The sequence below is a fragment of the Lissotriton vulgaris genome, chromosome 3_1 (genome assembly GCF_964263255.1).
Source record: "Lissotriton vulgaris chromosome 3_1, aLisVul1.2, whole genome shotgun sequence".
Lineage (NCBI taxonomy): Eukaryota > Metazoa > Chordata > Amphibia > Caudata > Salamandridae > Lissotriton > Lissotriton vulgaris.
Window position 1 is genome coordinate 1,721,708,399 of NC_141689.1, and position 16,890 is coordinate 1,721,725,288.

The 16,890-nt window shown below is 43.0% G+C and overlaps 1 protein-coding gene across 1 annotated transcript in view; it reads right to left on the reverse strand.

Annotated features, from left to right (window-relative positions):
- Window positions 1-16,890, reverse strand: part of LOC147728368 (bifunctional heparan sulfate N-deacetylase/N-sulfotransferase 3) — a 554,824-nt gene that overhangs the window by 91,800 nt on the left and 446,134 nt on the right. Inside the window, exons 8-9 of the mRNA XM_086963275.1 lie at window positions 12,961-13,057; window positions 4,822-4,945 (exon numbers count right to left, since the gene is read on the reverse strand). Coding sequence (XP_086819401.1) covers window positions 4,822-4,945; window positions 12,961-13,057 — 221 coding nt within the window. The remainder of the gene's footprint in view (window positions 1-4,821; window positions 4,946-12,960; window positions 13,058-16,890) is intronic.

Here is a 16,890-nt window from a genome sequence, read left to right on the forward strand (position 1 = left end):
CCCGGTTGTGGAGGAAGGCACATGACCATGACTGAAGGAAAGAGCATAGGACAGGAGAGTGCAGAGGGGTGGGATGTTCTGAAAATACACGAGCAGAACTAGGGAACGTGGTCAGGAGAAACTCAAGCCCTTGACCGGAGGGCATGGCTGGGAGAGGCGCGGGAGCGTGGTTAGATGTGATGCAGGGTTGAGCACTTGGTTAGAGGGGAGAGCTGGGAGAAAGAGGAGTGTCCACAGCTGGGAAGGTGCTTGTCTGTACTAAAGAATAGACAATAATCATGAACTCCAATAGTTTGTGTAATTATGAGGAGTAAAGAAGCATCATTCATTTGGTATGTCCAAGATGCTTGGTTGCCTCTTACAGGGAACGTTTTACTAGCAAGCATCACTTTGCAGTAGGTGCATAAACCGACGGAGCTATCCCGCAGCTGTGGTGGGGCAGCTAGCTGAGCTGCCCAAGAGCACTGCAGAGTCCTCTCAGACATTAGAAGTCACGACCGCAGCATGTCTGTAGGACATCAGAAACCGTAGACAGAAAGTGACAGTGAGGAGCCCACTGCACTGCATAGTTTTGATTACAGATGCTCTCCCACAGCACAGTGAGACGGACACCCACAGCATAGCTGAGCACTGGCTACATCCGCTCTCCTACAGCACAGTGATGGGGACATCCACAGCAGTTCCCACCGCTGGCTGCAGCAGCTCTCCCGCTTACCAACAGCACTGCCCACCGCTGGTTGCAGCAGCTCTCCCGCTCACTCACAGCACTGTCCACCGCTGGCTGCAGTAGCTCTCCCCAGCACCCACAGCACTGCACACAGCTGGCTGCAGCAGCTCTCCTGCGGCATCCAGAGCACTGTCCACCGCTGGGTGCAGCAGCTCTCCCGTGTTAACCACAGCAGTGTCCATCGCTGGCTGTAGCAGCACTCCCACTCACCCCACAGCACTACCCACCGGTGGCTGCAGCAGCTCTCCCGCTCACCCCACAGCACTACCCACTGCTGGCTGAAGCCGCTCTCTTGCACACCCACTGCCCACAGCTGGCTGCAGCAGCTCTCCCGAGGCACCCACAGCACTGTTCACCTCTGGCTGCAGCAGCTCTGCCACAGCTGCAGGCACACTGATGAAGGTACCCACAGCACTTCCCAGCGTTGATCGCAGCAGTTATCCCACAGCACAGATCCAGGACCGTATGAGCAGGAGATCCTTCGGAGCAGCCGTATCGCGTTCCCAAGCGAGATGCTGAACTAACCGAAGCCCCTCCACTGTTAGACACTGCGTTCTGGGTTTGGAGTTTGGCATTTGGGTGATTCTGCTGTGAAGCCAAACAACCTCAGGACGATCACACTTTGAACACAGTGGGTCAGAACGAAGGGAAACACCTTAACCCTCATTTGAAATGAACCGAAAGAAGCATTTTCAAAAAACACAGGGTACACCGTACACACATACAAAGAAGTTGATATAAAGTCCTAATGATTGGGGTGCATTTCTAAAAGATGGGTACCCGATAGCGCCTGCCCATTTATAGCACTAGGTATGGTCTGATGCCGCCCCAGTACACCCCAGCTGGACCCAAGACCAACCATCTGTGCAGTCAGCTCTGTGCAGAGGGTTTATCCGTGGTTTGTTAATAAGGAGAATAGAACAACAAGCACAAGCGAAGCAGGCTGCCGGCAGCAGGGGGAGGAGCGTGTGTGCCTTGCGTGGCAGCAGGGGGGAGAAGGGGGGCTGCGTGGTTCCCTTGCAAGAGCGATAATTGCTACCATATGGCGGCGCTCACTCCCGTAAGGGAATCGCCACATGTGCACGCATTGCCATTGAAGGCAATGGAACGCGAGTACGTTTTAGCCTGAAAAAGGAACTCGATGGCTACAGGTCTCTTTCCTATGCAGAGTATGCGCTCTGCGTAGGCGAGACCTAAAAATAATGAAATAATGAAGTAATACTGCTACAAAATGTGCAGGATTATGCAGCATAATTTACTTCACCCTGCCACATAATTTGTCACTCTCCTGCTGCATAATTCTAGTGGCCCTGATTATAATGAGCTGCAGGGGTAATAGACTCTAGCGCTGGAGAATGACTTGGGAATTTTGTGGCTGCTTTGGCAGCTACTGTGCAGGAGATAAAGGAAGAAAGAGGATGGGTGCCACTGCCCTGCCAGGGATGTTTTGATGGAGCCGTTCAGTGTAGCGAAAAAACGGATCTCTTCACCCATCCCGGCATCGTTAACAATCAACAACAGTAAGCGTTCTAAAATGTTGCTTTGTTTAATGAAGTCAGTTTGAGTTTTGAACTGTTTTATGACATAATTCACTGGATAGCCCTTTTAAATCGACTTCTCTGCTAACTCTATGTCTGCCTCCTTACTCATCTTTAGGATTTTGATTAATAGACACTGTTGATATGAGCTGGAATAATTGTTCCTCCAAAGTACACTTAAATATGACATATTATAATGAGCACTTGAGGATCATGTCAGAATGTGCAAATTCAAGCAAATTCGTTTAGATTCCAGACTAGGAAAAAAATTGATATTCAACTACATGATTCCTTTTAAATCGGGAATTGTTTGTGTGTAATCGAACATGGACTCTCTTAATGCATGTAGCATTCTGGTTCTGAAGTATTTTCAACACTCTATTAAGTATGTTGTACTCCAGAATTGTTTGTGAGTAACCCAGTATGAATTCATTGAATCCAGATACCATTCTGTGAATAAAGTAATTTCTATAATCTATGGAAGACCAAGTAACACTTATGTAGTTAATGAATATGACGCTACAGAGATACAAAAACATATGGGGCCATATATTTTTATGTACCACTGATACATTATATGACTCTAGCACCACTACGATATGACATTATTCATCTAAATTGTATTCAGAGGGACTGCACATGACTCCGCATACATGAACCCGGCCCGCCCCCTTCATTTTACTTCATTTACTTATTTCTTATATATAAATTTTAACGGATTTTCCCGACCATCTATGATCTAGAACGCTTCCATTTATAGTACACAAAAGAAGACGGCTATCTTGAAATAAATGTGGCTCATCTTTGCGCATTCTCTGATGATTACAACCATCAGCTGTACATTGAACATGGCAGCAGCGTTTTAACTTTTTTGATTTTAGACTCTCAAAGACGCCAAAAAAGAGGTTGGATGGATCTATTTCAGGTCCGTTTTGCTTGGTTTTTTTTAACTACACACCCTCTCAAAATTTTTCTTTTTTAGGTTTTAGGAGAACTTCCAAACTCTGAGAAGATGCCCTCATTAGCTTCTTACTTTGGGCCCACCCTCTCGACTTTCAGTGCTTCATACACCAGTTAGAACCGCTTTTTGGATCAAGAAGAGATCCACCCTTACCTTTTATCATGAGTAAACTGTTGATACTCTCTTATTATTATTCTGTGTTTTAGGTAATCTTTTAAGTCACATTATAATGCCTCCTACTAAATAACAGATGGACGGCCTGACTCCTTACAGCACTACTATTAGGTAATTGGAACCTCTAAGAGGGTATCCCTCAATGAACTTCTCTAAAAATGTAATTTTACCCTGTGGTAGCTTTAACTATAACATATCTATAGGACAGGTTCTAAACAAGTAAGTCCCAACTTGCTCAACTTCAGTGATGGTCCCGTGTTAGCACCAATTAATAAACTTTCACATATGCATCTCAGAGATTGAATCTCCTCTTTGCAGTGTAAGTACACCACTTTTGTGACATGCCCATAAAACCTATAGATCTCGCCATTCATTGGAAATACCCCTGACAATGGCCTCTCTTGCCCTCTCTCAACAGAGACCCCTTTCCTGTGACTTTCTGTTCGAAATTGCTTGTTCTGATGATGATTGATGACCCTCCAACGCCATTGACGCCAAGAGCTAAATGCTGCAATACAGATGGGCATTTTATGTTTGATGTCTAGGAATCTACTTGTTCAAACAATCAAACCAATTATTGTATCAGACCATGGACTCTGTATTATACAGCCTTCTTAATTGTCCTTTTCTAAATTTTACATGTGTGATCACTTGAGCTTGGGCAAGTGCATTAAATGCTTTGTATATATAAAAGCTGAATGTCTTCCTGTCATCTCTTATTGCTTCTTGTAATACTTTAATAGTATTATTATCTGTTACCAAATAAAATAATGTATAACATAAAGTGATTGTAATTTATAACATGTAATGCTCCACAAGGAACCACTGTTCTTCGTTTAGTTCCCCTTGTTGCAGGTGGTTATTGGACCGCCCCTTTTTAAATCATCCCAGCGAGGGTGGTTTGCTGAGGGCAGCAGACAACTATACCTGTGATCGCATTTTGCAACTTTTTTTTGAAGCAGGTCATTTTCCTTAAAGGAAACAGGGCTGCTTTGAAAAAGGCCTGGAGTGATGGCCCAGTGGGGTGGGGTGGGCAGGCAGCCAGCTTTGCAGAAATGTAGGTATTATTGGTGCTGCGGGTGCAGTGGCACCAGGGTTCATCAATGTGAGAGGTCAACTAAACCCCAGTTATGGCTGTTTTACTAACCTTCCTTGTTTGGATTATAGCTCAGAGCACACTTCCTGTGCGAGTGTTACTGTGGGCATCAGAGCAATGGCCTGAGAGGAAAGGTATAGATTGAAGGAGAGGAGACATCTTAGTTTGGATGTCAGAGTGACAGCCAGAAGGGAAATGGGACAAGATGGGAGCCCAGGGTAAGCATCTGCAACTATATATACACATACGACTCTTCAATTTGGCTCTACTATTGAACAGCATATGCATCCCAGCTTAGGTCTAATGTTTGCATAGCACATCTTACCAATCAATACCACGGTGGTAGTTATTACCATTGAAGAACTGCACTTCTTCAAAGGTTCTGGGGCTGGGCGAGTTGCTGATGATGGATGGATGCATAATCAGGAACAGGTACAGGGCAGTGGTACCTGCAGTACGGAGAAAAAATCCAAGTGTAAACAGAGACTGTAGGGAATCAAAGACAGAAGGAAAACTTAAACTCAAGTTCAACAGGACCTGCTAAAGTTGCAACACAAAATATTCAGTTTTCACATTTAGGTATTGTTCTTAAGGCATAGTGCATGTCCTGTGAGAATCGTCTTAATTAGCACTGACAAAGCCAATGGGTTTGGTCTTTGTATTGTAGGTTCACAGAAATACACAACATTCATGTACACATTTAATGTTTCAATAGGTTTTGTAAGTGCTATATAAATGCCAATACAATACAGTACAATAACATTGACAACATGTTTAAATGCACAGAAATACAAACACATACATAGCCAGAGTAACAGATATAAGCATCCAGTCATGACAGTGTTGCCATCTAAGATGTAAATTCAGATGTTGCAGTGATGTTATCAATGATGTCGTAGAACATATCATGAGTGATGTAATATATGAGGCAATTAGCATTGCCTTGTGAGACCTTAAGGCCAGGTCCTGCACCCAACTGCCCGCTGGTGCCCATCCAACCCACCTTCTACTGTGTGCGGTTAGGACAGGTCCTGTGGCCAACCAAAACCCTTTGCGGGTGCCCTATCACGGCAGTGCACAACCAAAGGCTGTGCATGGGGTTCAACACAGACTCTGACCTGCAGCCAGGCTTTGCGCCCAACAGCCATGGGTGAGTGTGTGTGACCAACTGTGTGATGTAACAATATAAATGGTGTCATTTTATGTTGGGTAGGCCTATTGACTTTGTCAAAAGGTCAGAACACCAAAATATAAAAAGTGTGCCTATTGGCTTCATTAAGACTATGCACATCAACATATATAAAATATACCTATTGTTTTTGTAAAAAAGTTAGCAATAATTGTAATCAAATGTCTATTTTATACATTCAAACATTGCAATAATTTAAAAAAGTCATTGTCATAATTTATTTATAATGAAACTGTTTTAAAAAATAGAACTTTAACAATTCTTTGAGACTTTCTTTTAATATTATTTTTCAGGCTACAAAATGCAGCCATAGAACCCACCACAAGGGGTGCCTGAACTCAAGCTGAAGAGGATAGATCTCCAACTCAAGAGTGCTTTTGAAAAAAAAGGGTAAGTTCTACTGATGCCATGGTGATTCAGAGATCCAGGAGACTTAGGGCCAGATTCACAAAGAGTCTCCACACTTGTGGTGGAGGCTCCGCAGTCATGGTGCAATCTCTGCACTCATGGCGGAATACCAGCACTACAGACTCTGTCATGACTGCGGACCCTCAGCTACAAGTGTAGAGGCTCTTTGTGAATTGGGCCCTTACTGTTTTTTAATGTTGTTGCAGGGGGGCTCCTGCATTCCCTGCAGCCACCCCCAAACATTATCGAAAATGGTTGTAAAAAACCCTTGCAGGGTATGAGGGTGCTCTCCTTTTCTGGAGTGCCTATTCTGGGGGGCAGCAGTAACCAGCATTTTTTTTAGTAGGTGCCCCAGTGCCTACCTAGGGAACTCACAACACCCTATCATTGGGGACCGTGGGGAAGCATCAATGACCCGGCGGCCTTTTCCGGCTTCCCAGCCACTGCCTATAGTAGTGCTGGTAGGAGTCGACTCCTTAAAGTTGCTCCCGCTTGGGCGAGAATCACTTTTTTCTTTGCTCCTGCCTTGGTGGGAGCAAAATTGTGTTTCCAGCGTGGGAGAGTGCAGGCAGGGTATGCACGTGCTCTCCTGGGCAGGAAAACAGCAGTGTCCATTGGGAAGCGGTCCCAAAGACACTGCTTGGATCGGGCCTTGGGTAATAGGTACTGGGAGTGACCAACAGCTCAGGGAGAGGAAATGAATGCCCCTTTGCTCTAATTATACAGCAGCACTGGGAGATGTTGTCCCTGAGACTTCATAGAAGTACATGGATGGGGCCACGAAGCCCCCACCCATAATATACAAAATAAGCCCTGGGGGAAGCAGTCCCCAGGGCCTCATTAAGGGGGGTGGGCGGTGCCGACCTTCCCCCTACTCCCTAAACATTAAGAAAACTGGACCCTGGAATGGGGTTTCTGGTGGATCAAGAAGGGTTGAGAAGGGGAGCCGCATAACCCTGTCTCCTAAACCATAGCCGTGTCGCACCCTCGGGGCCCTGGCCCACTCCAGGTTTTTTAATTTTTTTTTAAAGTCTGCTTTTTTTTCAATTTTACCGCAGATTTGAAGATCCATCAAAAAGTTGCGGTAACATTTTCAAAATAATTATTATTCGGACCCTCCAACCAGGCCTCTGGAGGCAGCGTATCTCTACCCTGCTTCCCTGTAGCTTGTTCAAAAAAAAATTCCTAGACATGCGACTGATTTGCCAAGATCTAAAATGTTTCCTGCACATCCTTTTTGATGTGGTGGCAGCTAATCAGATCTTATCTCTAGATCTGTCGGCTTAGTGGATCCTCTGCGTTGATATATACATACATTTTAATTTACCGAAAATTAGTGAGTATATTTACACCAAATTACAAACAGCACATTTTCTCGACTAAGATCTTTCTTTCTGCTAAATCTGTTCAGCTATTTTGACTGTAGCTGAGTCTAATTTTCCAAAGAAAAAATGAACGGGTAAAACTGGATTTGGGACCGCCCCCTTTTTCTTAGCACTCACTTTACAGATCACCCTGAAACTTTCCACGAAGGAGCTGAGATGGATACACTTTTTTGGGAAAGCTTGGTGATGATTCGTAAACGGTGCCAATGGTATTAGCAAACCAAAAATGCATTCCTATGGAAAAGTGGTCCTAACTATAACTACCTATTGTTTACATTTCAGGGGAGACTTATAGGCACCAATGAAATGACTATGTCTGAAGGGTAATAACAAGCAGATGAAGGTTGCAAGGGATTACTTTTGGGGTTAACCAGTGTACAAAGGCTGAATTTCAAATGCACATGAGCCGAGTCAGATCTTCAGTTTTATTATACAGTGCCTGAGTAAAGCCCTCTCCTCTCCTGAATCATGTGGAAATCCCACGAATTCCAGAGATTCTACTCTTGTTATATCTCCAAAAGAATTTGGCACATGAACGCTGCATGTTATTCAAGTCAAACTTAAAAGAAATGCCTAAACCAGGACCTTGTTATAGATTTTAGCTTCTAAAGGCCTTGTGTGCACAACATTGCTGCCCTAAATAGCTGCCAGCACTACCCCCAACAGTGGGTAGGGAGACTGCACGGTGAATGATTGCATTTGTCTGTCCCATGGACAACTTAGAACTGCATTCACCCTGTTGTATTAATCAGCTTCCTTGTAATCAGCAGAAAGGCGCACTGAATAGGATTAAAACAACTAAAATATTTTCAAAGTTAAAGCAGTTAATAAGATTTTCTCCCCTTTATAGTCTCATTAGGCAGCTTGCTTACATTAACAATGTTGTTTGACGTATTCTTAGCGCCCTTCTCATAGAAGCTGTGTTAAATCTGGAATTACCTAGAGAAATCCTACTCGAGTGGCATTTGTTCATTCCTTGCAAAATGAAAGTCTAGCAAAAATAAAAGAGCAAAAAGCTCAAGCGTGTATGTAACATATATTGTTTGTCTTGGAGTTGGAGAACTGAATAAAGATTTCATCTAACTTTAAAATGGAAAATTTGTCACTTGTCTTGAAGGGTTCTTATAAAAATGATATTTTATGGCTTAATCCCTTGCGCGCCAGCGGTTTTCCCGCTGTGCGCTGCATTTTTCAAAAACCCGCTTTACATGACGAGCTCAGCTCTTCATCAGCATACGAGCGCCGTAGCTGAGCTCGTCATCAGCATCGAAGGGGTTAATGATAGTATTAGATTTTTGTTTCATTTTTGTAAGCCTGTAATTCTTTTTACAATATGCATAAGAAAATGGTCAGATTACGAGTTCTACAGAATTCCATGCAGAGAATCCTGGTGGTGCAAATTACCGTTAGCAGCCAAGATCTTGGCATGGGATTACTGCCATTTTGAGTTAAACCCCTCAGAATGGGAAATAAGTGTGTGGACCCAGAATTCCAATGCAGAATTCAACATGGCATTCTCTAGTTAAGTCATTGAATGCAGACATTTAGGGGCATATTTAAAAGGGAATGGCGAAGTGTGTTGTTCTAAAAACATAGGTTTGAGCCATATTTAAAAGATATGGCACATCCCTTCCTTTTCCCTAGCGCTGGTGCTAAATTAAGCTGCTTAGCACAAAGGCAGGCACACTTGCACCATTGTGCATGGGTGTCTGCATTGAGGAAATGATTGTTTATGTGCAGGAAGGTGTCCCTTCCTGCACATAAACAATCACAAATGGCGATTTGAAACTTCTCTGTGTGCTGCAAAAATCTTAATTTTTGTAATTGATTGTTTATGTGCAGGAAGGGACACCTTCATGCACATTAACAATCATTCATGGAGTTTTGCTGTTTCTATGTGTGCTGCACAATGCAACACGCATAGAAACAGCAAACATGCTGAGAAATAAAGCATTTCTCCTGGTTTAGACATTTTAAGTCCAGGTTTTGCCTGGTCTTAATTTTGGCACTATCTCCTATTTACGCCTCCCTTGTAAATAGGGGGCAGTGTCACAATCAATGCATGTTGTGGCGGAACGCCCACCACAACACCTATTCCTCACCCCTTTCACGCTATGTATAGCGTAAGAGGGTGCCTTATTTACAAGGCGAGGTTAAGTTGCTTAACGTCGCCTTGTAAATAAGACAATGCCCCTATCACCACAGGGACGTTGTTAAAAGTGACGCTCCTTTGGCGATAGGGGCTTGTAAATATAACCCTTAGTACCTTCTTTGAGTATGCTTGCATTGAAAACCGTACACCTTACTATCATGTAGAGCAAAATTGTAAAACAAAATTCAACTGTATAGATCTCAATCTAGTTATAAGTAGTAATAGTAACAACATCATACTTGTGCTTAGTTAATTTTATCTGCTCCTTTCTGCTCATACAACAGATCACGGTTAATGATCTTCGATAATGCAGCACTGAAACTGCCCTCCCCCAAGTGGCCCACAATGTTTTTCTGTTCTACGACTTTGGAAACTAATTCTAACTACTGTTGTACATTCTGCAGCTTTCAGCATTACCAATCACTGTTTGTTGATCAAAGCCCATAAAGATAGCTTGAGCACTAAGGGAGTAATTTTCTGTTGGCTCAAATCTTATTAGTCCAATTGGTCCCAAGTGGTGAAAATATGGAAATTTCTCTCTAGTGTGAAGCAATAACAAAGTGTCCCCCATGGCGAAATCCGTTCACACTCTGTACAAATTCTACATGGAACCTCTCAAGTCGTCCATATGTACTCAGGGCCAGATTTGACACAGCACTATACAGGAAGACAACTTGCTGCGCTACATCAAATGGAGAGAGAGAGAATGCACCATATTTACCAAGATATGGTGCATTACTGCTCTGTCCCTGGGCTGGCACACTATGTGCTGCCTGGCGCCAATGCTGGGACCCTTGCGCCATGGTGCAAGGGTGCCTGTGTTGCAGGCAGGACACCTTTCCACACAAAAACAATCCATAGAGGCGTTTTCTTCTTTCTAAGTGTGCTGCAGAATGCAGAAAAGGAGACAACCAGGAGAAATAAAAATAAAGGTATTTCTCCTCATTGCTCCTCATCGGGAAAGCATACAATTTTCATACATTCCCAGATTTCCTAATATTGGTAAATCTGAGAAAGAGCCAAAAAGCATGGATGGATGTGTGGGAACTTTTCATTCCTTAGCTTAAAACTAATGGACACTTCATCTTCTACCTTGAGATAATTCTTGAAATTGCAGACAACAAAAAGAGCCAAAAACCCACTTTTATGAGGCCTCCACCACTGACCATCAGAAAGAGTCCCTCTCCTCAGACAGCTTGCCAACCATTTGCATTGAGTGTTGTCACAGCACTATACAAGTCTATACAAATAAATGGTGGTAAGCATGTCAATAAACTTAATTTCCAACTTGCGAATGAAGCATGCTCACTTTGAAGAAATGAAACCTTATTTGATAAAGCAAGTACTATGTGCATTATTCAATTCTAAGCACTCATTACCACAAAGCAGTGTTTAACCCCTTCACTGCGGGGTGTTTTCCCCCCGCTGTGCGGGGGGGAGGGGGGCCGTGCGCGGCGCGGCTGTGCTTGTGACGAGCTCAGCTCGTCATGAGGCACAGTTGAGCTGCACTCATGATGAGCTGAGCTCGTCACGACCACACCCGTTTTGGAACGTTCAGCACAGCGGGAAAATTATCCCCGCTGTTATGAGCCCTCAACGGGTTAAAATGTACCCTACGGATATCGGCAACGCATCTTTGAGTCTACCGAATCATGTTTCAGAAAATCCACCGAGTCCTTTGTGTAGAGGGGGTTCGATTTTAAGGAACTATTTCTACTGAAACTAGCACAATGTTATAACAGGTTGGGCTACTTATGAAATAAAGGTGGCAAGTGCAGACCAGCCAGCAGGATTGGATCAGAATCAAAATGTTAGCTAGTGGCTCTGAAAGTCAAGATCAGCGTTAAGATAGAACACTCTCGCTCCAAGGGGCACAGTTCCAGGCTGACCTCCAACTGCAAGAAAGTACACCGGGGAACATCTGTGATTCTGTAGACTGTGTAGAAAATGATATTGTGCACCTCGCTAAGTGAGCATTACACCGGAATTGAAGATGAAAGTGAAGTGGCTAGTATGTGCTTTGTATGGGCTAAGGAGTCGTGCACCTAACACATCGTGTACTTACGTAACCATAACATTACCACTTAAGTTTGAAGAATACATATTGAAATTCAAATATGAATAGTTAATGCATATTTGCACTTTTTCCCAGCAAAGCGGAGCCTGCAGATCTGTGTTGGTTCTAGAATAGCCCCAGGGAGTTGGAAAGATTATGTGTAAAAATTACCTATCCATCCTCAATAATATGCCAGGGTAATGAAAATAACCTGTGGGTTCTCACAATTGGCAGGCAGTTTTGATATTTCACTTGAGTTCATGAGCTTATTCACAAAAACATAATCCGGATAGATTTTGACTATTTATAGAAAATGAAATATATCTGCAGCTCCTGCAATTGATGAAGATAATGTTCTATGAGGCACAGAGAAAGATGTATATCAAGTTCAGCCATAACAAGCTGATTTCAAACGTTCAACTAACCAGTAAACACCCATAACTGCATTATCACAGAGAGAACTGCAATTTTGAGCTGAACTCCCATGTATCATTGAAAAGGAAAATAATTGAAAATGTATCACTACAAAAGAATTCATATCAATGACCATCACAGGGCAACCCTGACAAATCCATTTCTACCTCCTATGGTACCAGACATCCAGGAAACTGGACTTGGCAAGTGGTTTTTCCAAAAGAAGCAAAAAAGGGTAAATTCCACCAATATTTATCATATCACCTCAGGGAAATACAGCGGGTTTCTGAAAACAGATCACCTCAAGCAGTCTCTATAAAACAAATGGATTTATGGGCAGAATTCATACATTCTTTTCACTAGTAAACCAACTTGTGGCAGGAGAACATTGAGTTGTGAAGAAAGCTACCTAAAGCAGCCTTCATAAATCTGAACCAATCAAAATCAATCCTCTCCTTTCGCTATCTGCAGAATGGTGGACTAGGAGACAAACCAATTGGTGTTTCTCGAATTAAAATTCACCCAACACTGATATGAGGGAGAATAATCTTATGAAAATATGCACATATTGAATATGCATGTATTAAACTAACAACTGCTTTTCGTTAGAGCTCCTTTCTTCTCCCGGATCAGTGGGGAACAAAAAACACAATAGGACTCAGACGATGATGCACCCACAACTTTTATTCTAAATGTTTACATTAAAATGCATCTAATCACTAACCCACTCCCTTCACGTGCCTGTAACTTCCCTAAGCAGCCACTCACAACGCGCGCACTTGCTTGCTCGTCCATTCATTCACTCACTCCTTTTCCGCCTACTCACTCACTCACTTACTCTCATTCACTCACTTACTCACCAGTTTTTTGGGGGCCGACGACTAGAAATTTCGGTAGGCGATCACAGGTTTTTTCCTTAGACCAGATATCTCTGTGTCGCTTGTCGTCGCAGGGGTTCTGCAGAAATTGGGGGGAAAAAAGAAAAAGTAAAATTATATTTTATTGCATGTGTCATATCTATGAAGAATATTGAGTGGGAGGGGCTAGAAGAGAGGTATGAATGTAACTTTGAGGCAGAGACATTTTTGCTTTTTAAAATCCATCATAATAAGGAACTAACATATCAAAGTTTGTGACTTATTGGGTGGCTTCGCCAGTAGATGAGAGCGCTTAATACTCAAGGCTATTTTTTGTTAGTGTTTTTTTTCTACTTCACGTTATTCTAGTCATATTTAAGGGTTTATCTTCAACCTTTCAGTGCAGCTGTAAAAAAGTAACACAATCACTTTTAAAAAAAAAAAAAAGCTTTTGCACATTTTGTTCTTGCAACGCATTCTCTTGGGATGTAAGTGTGATATTGTAAAGTGCTTGGTGAATTCATGGAAATAATTATTGCAGCTCCACCTGACTGCGCCTTTTAGCTCATGAATATTTCCACACATCACATTTGTCACAAATATATTCATCATGAAAGCAATACGACAGCTGTATCCTATATGCCTAAACTCACAGTCTCGCGCACTTCAAGATTTGCAATAAAACGATGGCCAAACAACTGCATGGTAAGATGTACCTGTTTGCCGCACTCCTGAGATAAAATGCATCCAAATATGTGGAATTTTTTAGGCTATTTTTTCAGCACCCACTTTCTTTCCTTTAGTCAGTTTTGCAAAATCACTTGCAAGGCTCCAATGAAGATGGTTTACACGTGCAATGAAGAGCGCTGCTTTTTACAGCTGTTTTTGTGCTGTTTTTCTTTTTCTTGTATACACTCAAAATGGAGCAACGTTGTTTTATTTTCTTTGTAAATAATAAATGTGGCACCACACCGAAGCGGTCCATTTTCCCCCAATTTTGCTGATCCTTTAAAACCATATAAATGTGAATAGTGGGCTATGACCTGCGATCCATCAGTGTCAGGGCACAACTAAACGTCTAAAAGCCCATCGTAGGTTCATAACGTTATGTTATTATTTTTGAAAATACTTTAGGCAGAAGCTGCCTGATCAAGGCCATGCCAACTCCATGTTGGAGAGAAATTAGCTTATTGACGAGGTGGTAATGTCTTGCTTGATATGGTGAAATGGGGAGGTGACTGGTGAAAGCTTAAGCCATCGCTCTCCCTCTCACTCCCCTTCTATCGCTCTCTTTCTCTTTCTCCCTCCCTCTCTCTCTCACACTGGTAGACCTGTGAGTCTTAGGGTAGTCTTTTCCCAAACTTTTTAATGGCTTTGCCTCGCTTCTTGCTGTTCTGTTTTGTTGGCCTTAGGACTCTGGGCACTTTACCACTGCTAACCAGTACTACAATGCATGTGCTCACTCCCCTAAAACATGGTAACATTGGTGTATCCACAACTGGCATATTTAATTTACTTATAAGTCCTTAGTAAAATGCACTGTATGTGCCCTGGGCCTGTAAATTAAATGCCACTAGTGGGCCTTCAGCACTGATTGTGACACCCACCTAAATTGCCCTTCAAACCTTCAACATGTCTCAGGCATGCCACCACAGGGTCTGGATGTGCAGTTTCACTGCCATGTTGACTTGGTATTTAAAACCCACTGGCAAGCCTTAAACTCCCCTTTTATTACATATACATCACCCCTAAGGTCAGCCCTAGGTAGCTGTGTAAGTAAAAAGCAGGGTATATACTTTTTTGTTTTACGTGTCCTGGTAGTGAAAAACTTCCAAATTCGTTTTTCGCTACTGTCAGGCCTACCCTTCTCATAGGTTAACATTGTTGATTACTTAATACAGCTATTAAGTATAATTCCTGATTAAGAAGGAATAGGATAGTAGTGTTGGGCACCTATGGAATTGTAATGATAAATGATATTTAATGATAAATCTGGATTCATGATTACAAATTTAGAAATGTCATTTTTAGAAAGATTGCATTTCTCTGCCCTTTAGCCCTGTGGGACTCTGACTGACTCCAATACATGTCTGGGTTGGGTGGCAGCTGGTCTTGTGCCTTCCCTCTAGACAGTAACACACAAAGGGAAGTAAGGGGTGTTATTTACATCCTGATGGCCCTTCACCAGGCTGATGGACCTTCCTGAGCTAGGAGTGATGGAGAAGCTGGCATTTTTGCCTGAATAGGCTGTGCCCAGTCTCCTCACAATGGGATTAACAGCCCTGTGTTGTCAGTGTAGCTAGCTTGGAGCCAGGGATAGTTAAGCAGGCAAATTTATGGTACTTCAAATGACCCTTCCAGAATCGACACCCACCTTCCTGAACCAGGTCACCAAAGTATAAATACTGGGCCTCTGACACCATCAAGTTAGTACACTGCTGGACCTGTGGATACTCTGCCAGGAAGAAGGATGGCTGTGCTGCTGAAGGACTGCTACTCTGGGATTTCTGCTCTGAGAGAACTGTTTTTCTTCTGTTCTGTGCTGCCTGCTGCCCTCTTTGACTAGGTGAGAAGGACTGGACTTTCACCACTTGAACCCAGAGTGACTCAAATGGCTTGACTGCTTGCCTCCTGTTTTCTGAAGTCTCAGGGACACAAAAGACTTCTTGCAACTCTCCTAGTGCTGCTGGATTCTGCAATCTGTGACTTGTACCATTGCTTGAGGTTCCCCCTCCAGTACTGGGCTTCAGAAATGGGTTTCTGCAGCTTTTTCAACATCAACGTCAATCGAGCAGCAGCTTTGAGCTGATTGGAATCGACACATCGCCCTACAATGCTGAAGCAGCAACTGTTTTATGACAGCTGCTGCACAGCTGGCACGGCTCGATGGAAAGATTGGCTTAATGGCGACACAGTGTCTGCATCGTACAGGTGTTCATCAAAGAAGCCCCCATCAAAGGAGTGGATAGGCGCCGAAGCTTACCTATGTCCATGGATTGAAGTTAAGGCAGCACTTCCTCAAGTCCTCAACGCTTTGCTCCATCCAAGGTACTTTGTCAGTGGAACCTGTCTGTGTCCTGTAGCGGACCTGCTGTCGATCGGAGTCAGCCTGAACTTTAAATATGCACTGGTCCCTCGTGACCTCAAGTAACCTTTTGACCGCTTATGATATTTAAGCACTGCTTTCATATTTAATTTTTAAAAATCCTTACTAAAGTTCTACTTTTTGGATTATTGTTGTTTTGGTCTTGTTTTACTCAGATAAATTTATTCTATTTTTCTGAATTGGTTTGGAGTTTTTTGTGGTGTTTTCACTGTGTTACTGTAATTTAAGTGTTACACAAATACTTTACACATTGCCTCTTAAGATAAGCCTGACTGCTCTGTACCAAGCTACCAGAGGGTGAGTATAGGTTAATTTAGTGTGTTTATCTGATTTACCCAGACTACAGTGGTGGTCCCTACTTGGCCAACGTGGATACCACTGCCAACTAGAGATCCCATTTCTAACACACACACACACACACACACACACATACACATAGATAAAAAGGCATAAAGTGGCATTTTATTGACTCACTGTTACTGACACTGGCTACTGCGGCTCAGCGGTATTCAGTCATAGGCTAACAGACTGTCCACCTGTGATGGTATCTGCCTGCAACATTTTCCAGATGTAAACACCCTTAAGAAGAAGTCCAGAGACACTTGCAATAATTTCTTTTTGATTACAACTGTTTTAATTTACAATTGGTTTTATTCTCAGTTTTTTTGTGGTGGGGCCTACCCTAAACTCTCTGTCCCCTTTTCCCTGCACGGCTGCTCTTTATTATCCACACTAGTGGGTTCATGACATTTCCAATGGGCCGCTGTTCATCACTGATAGCAGTCAGCGGGTCTGTGTCATTGCGTGCTGTCTTTCCTTCTTTCTGC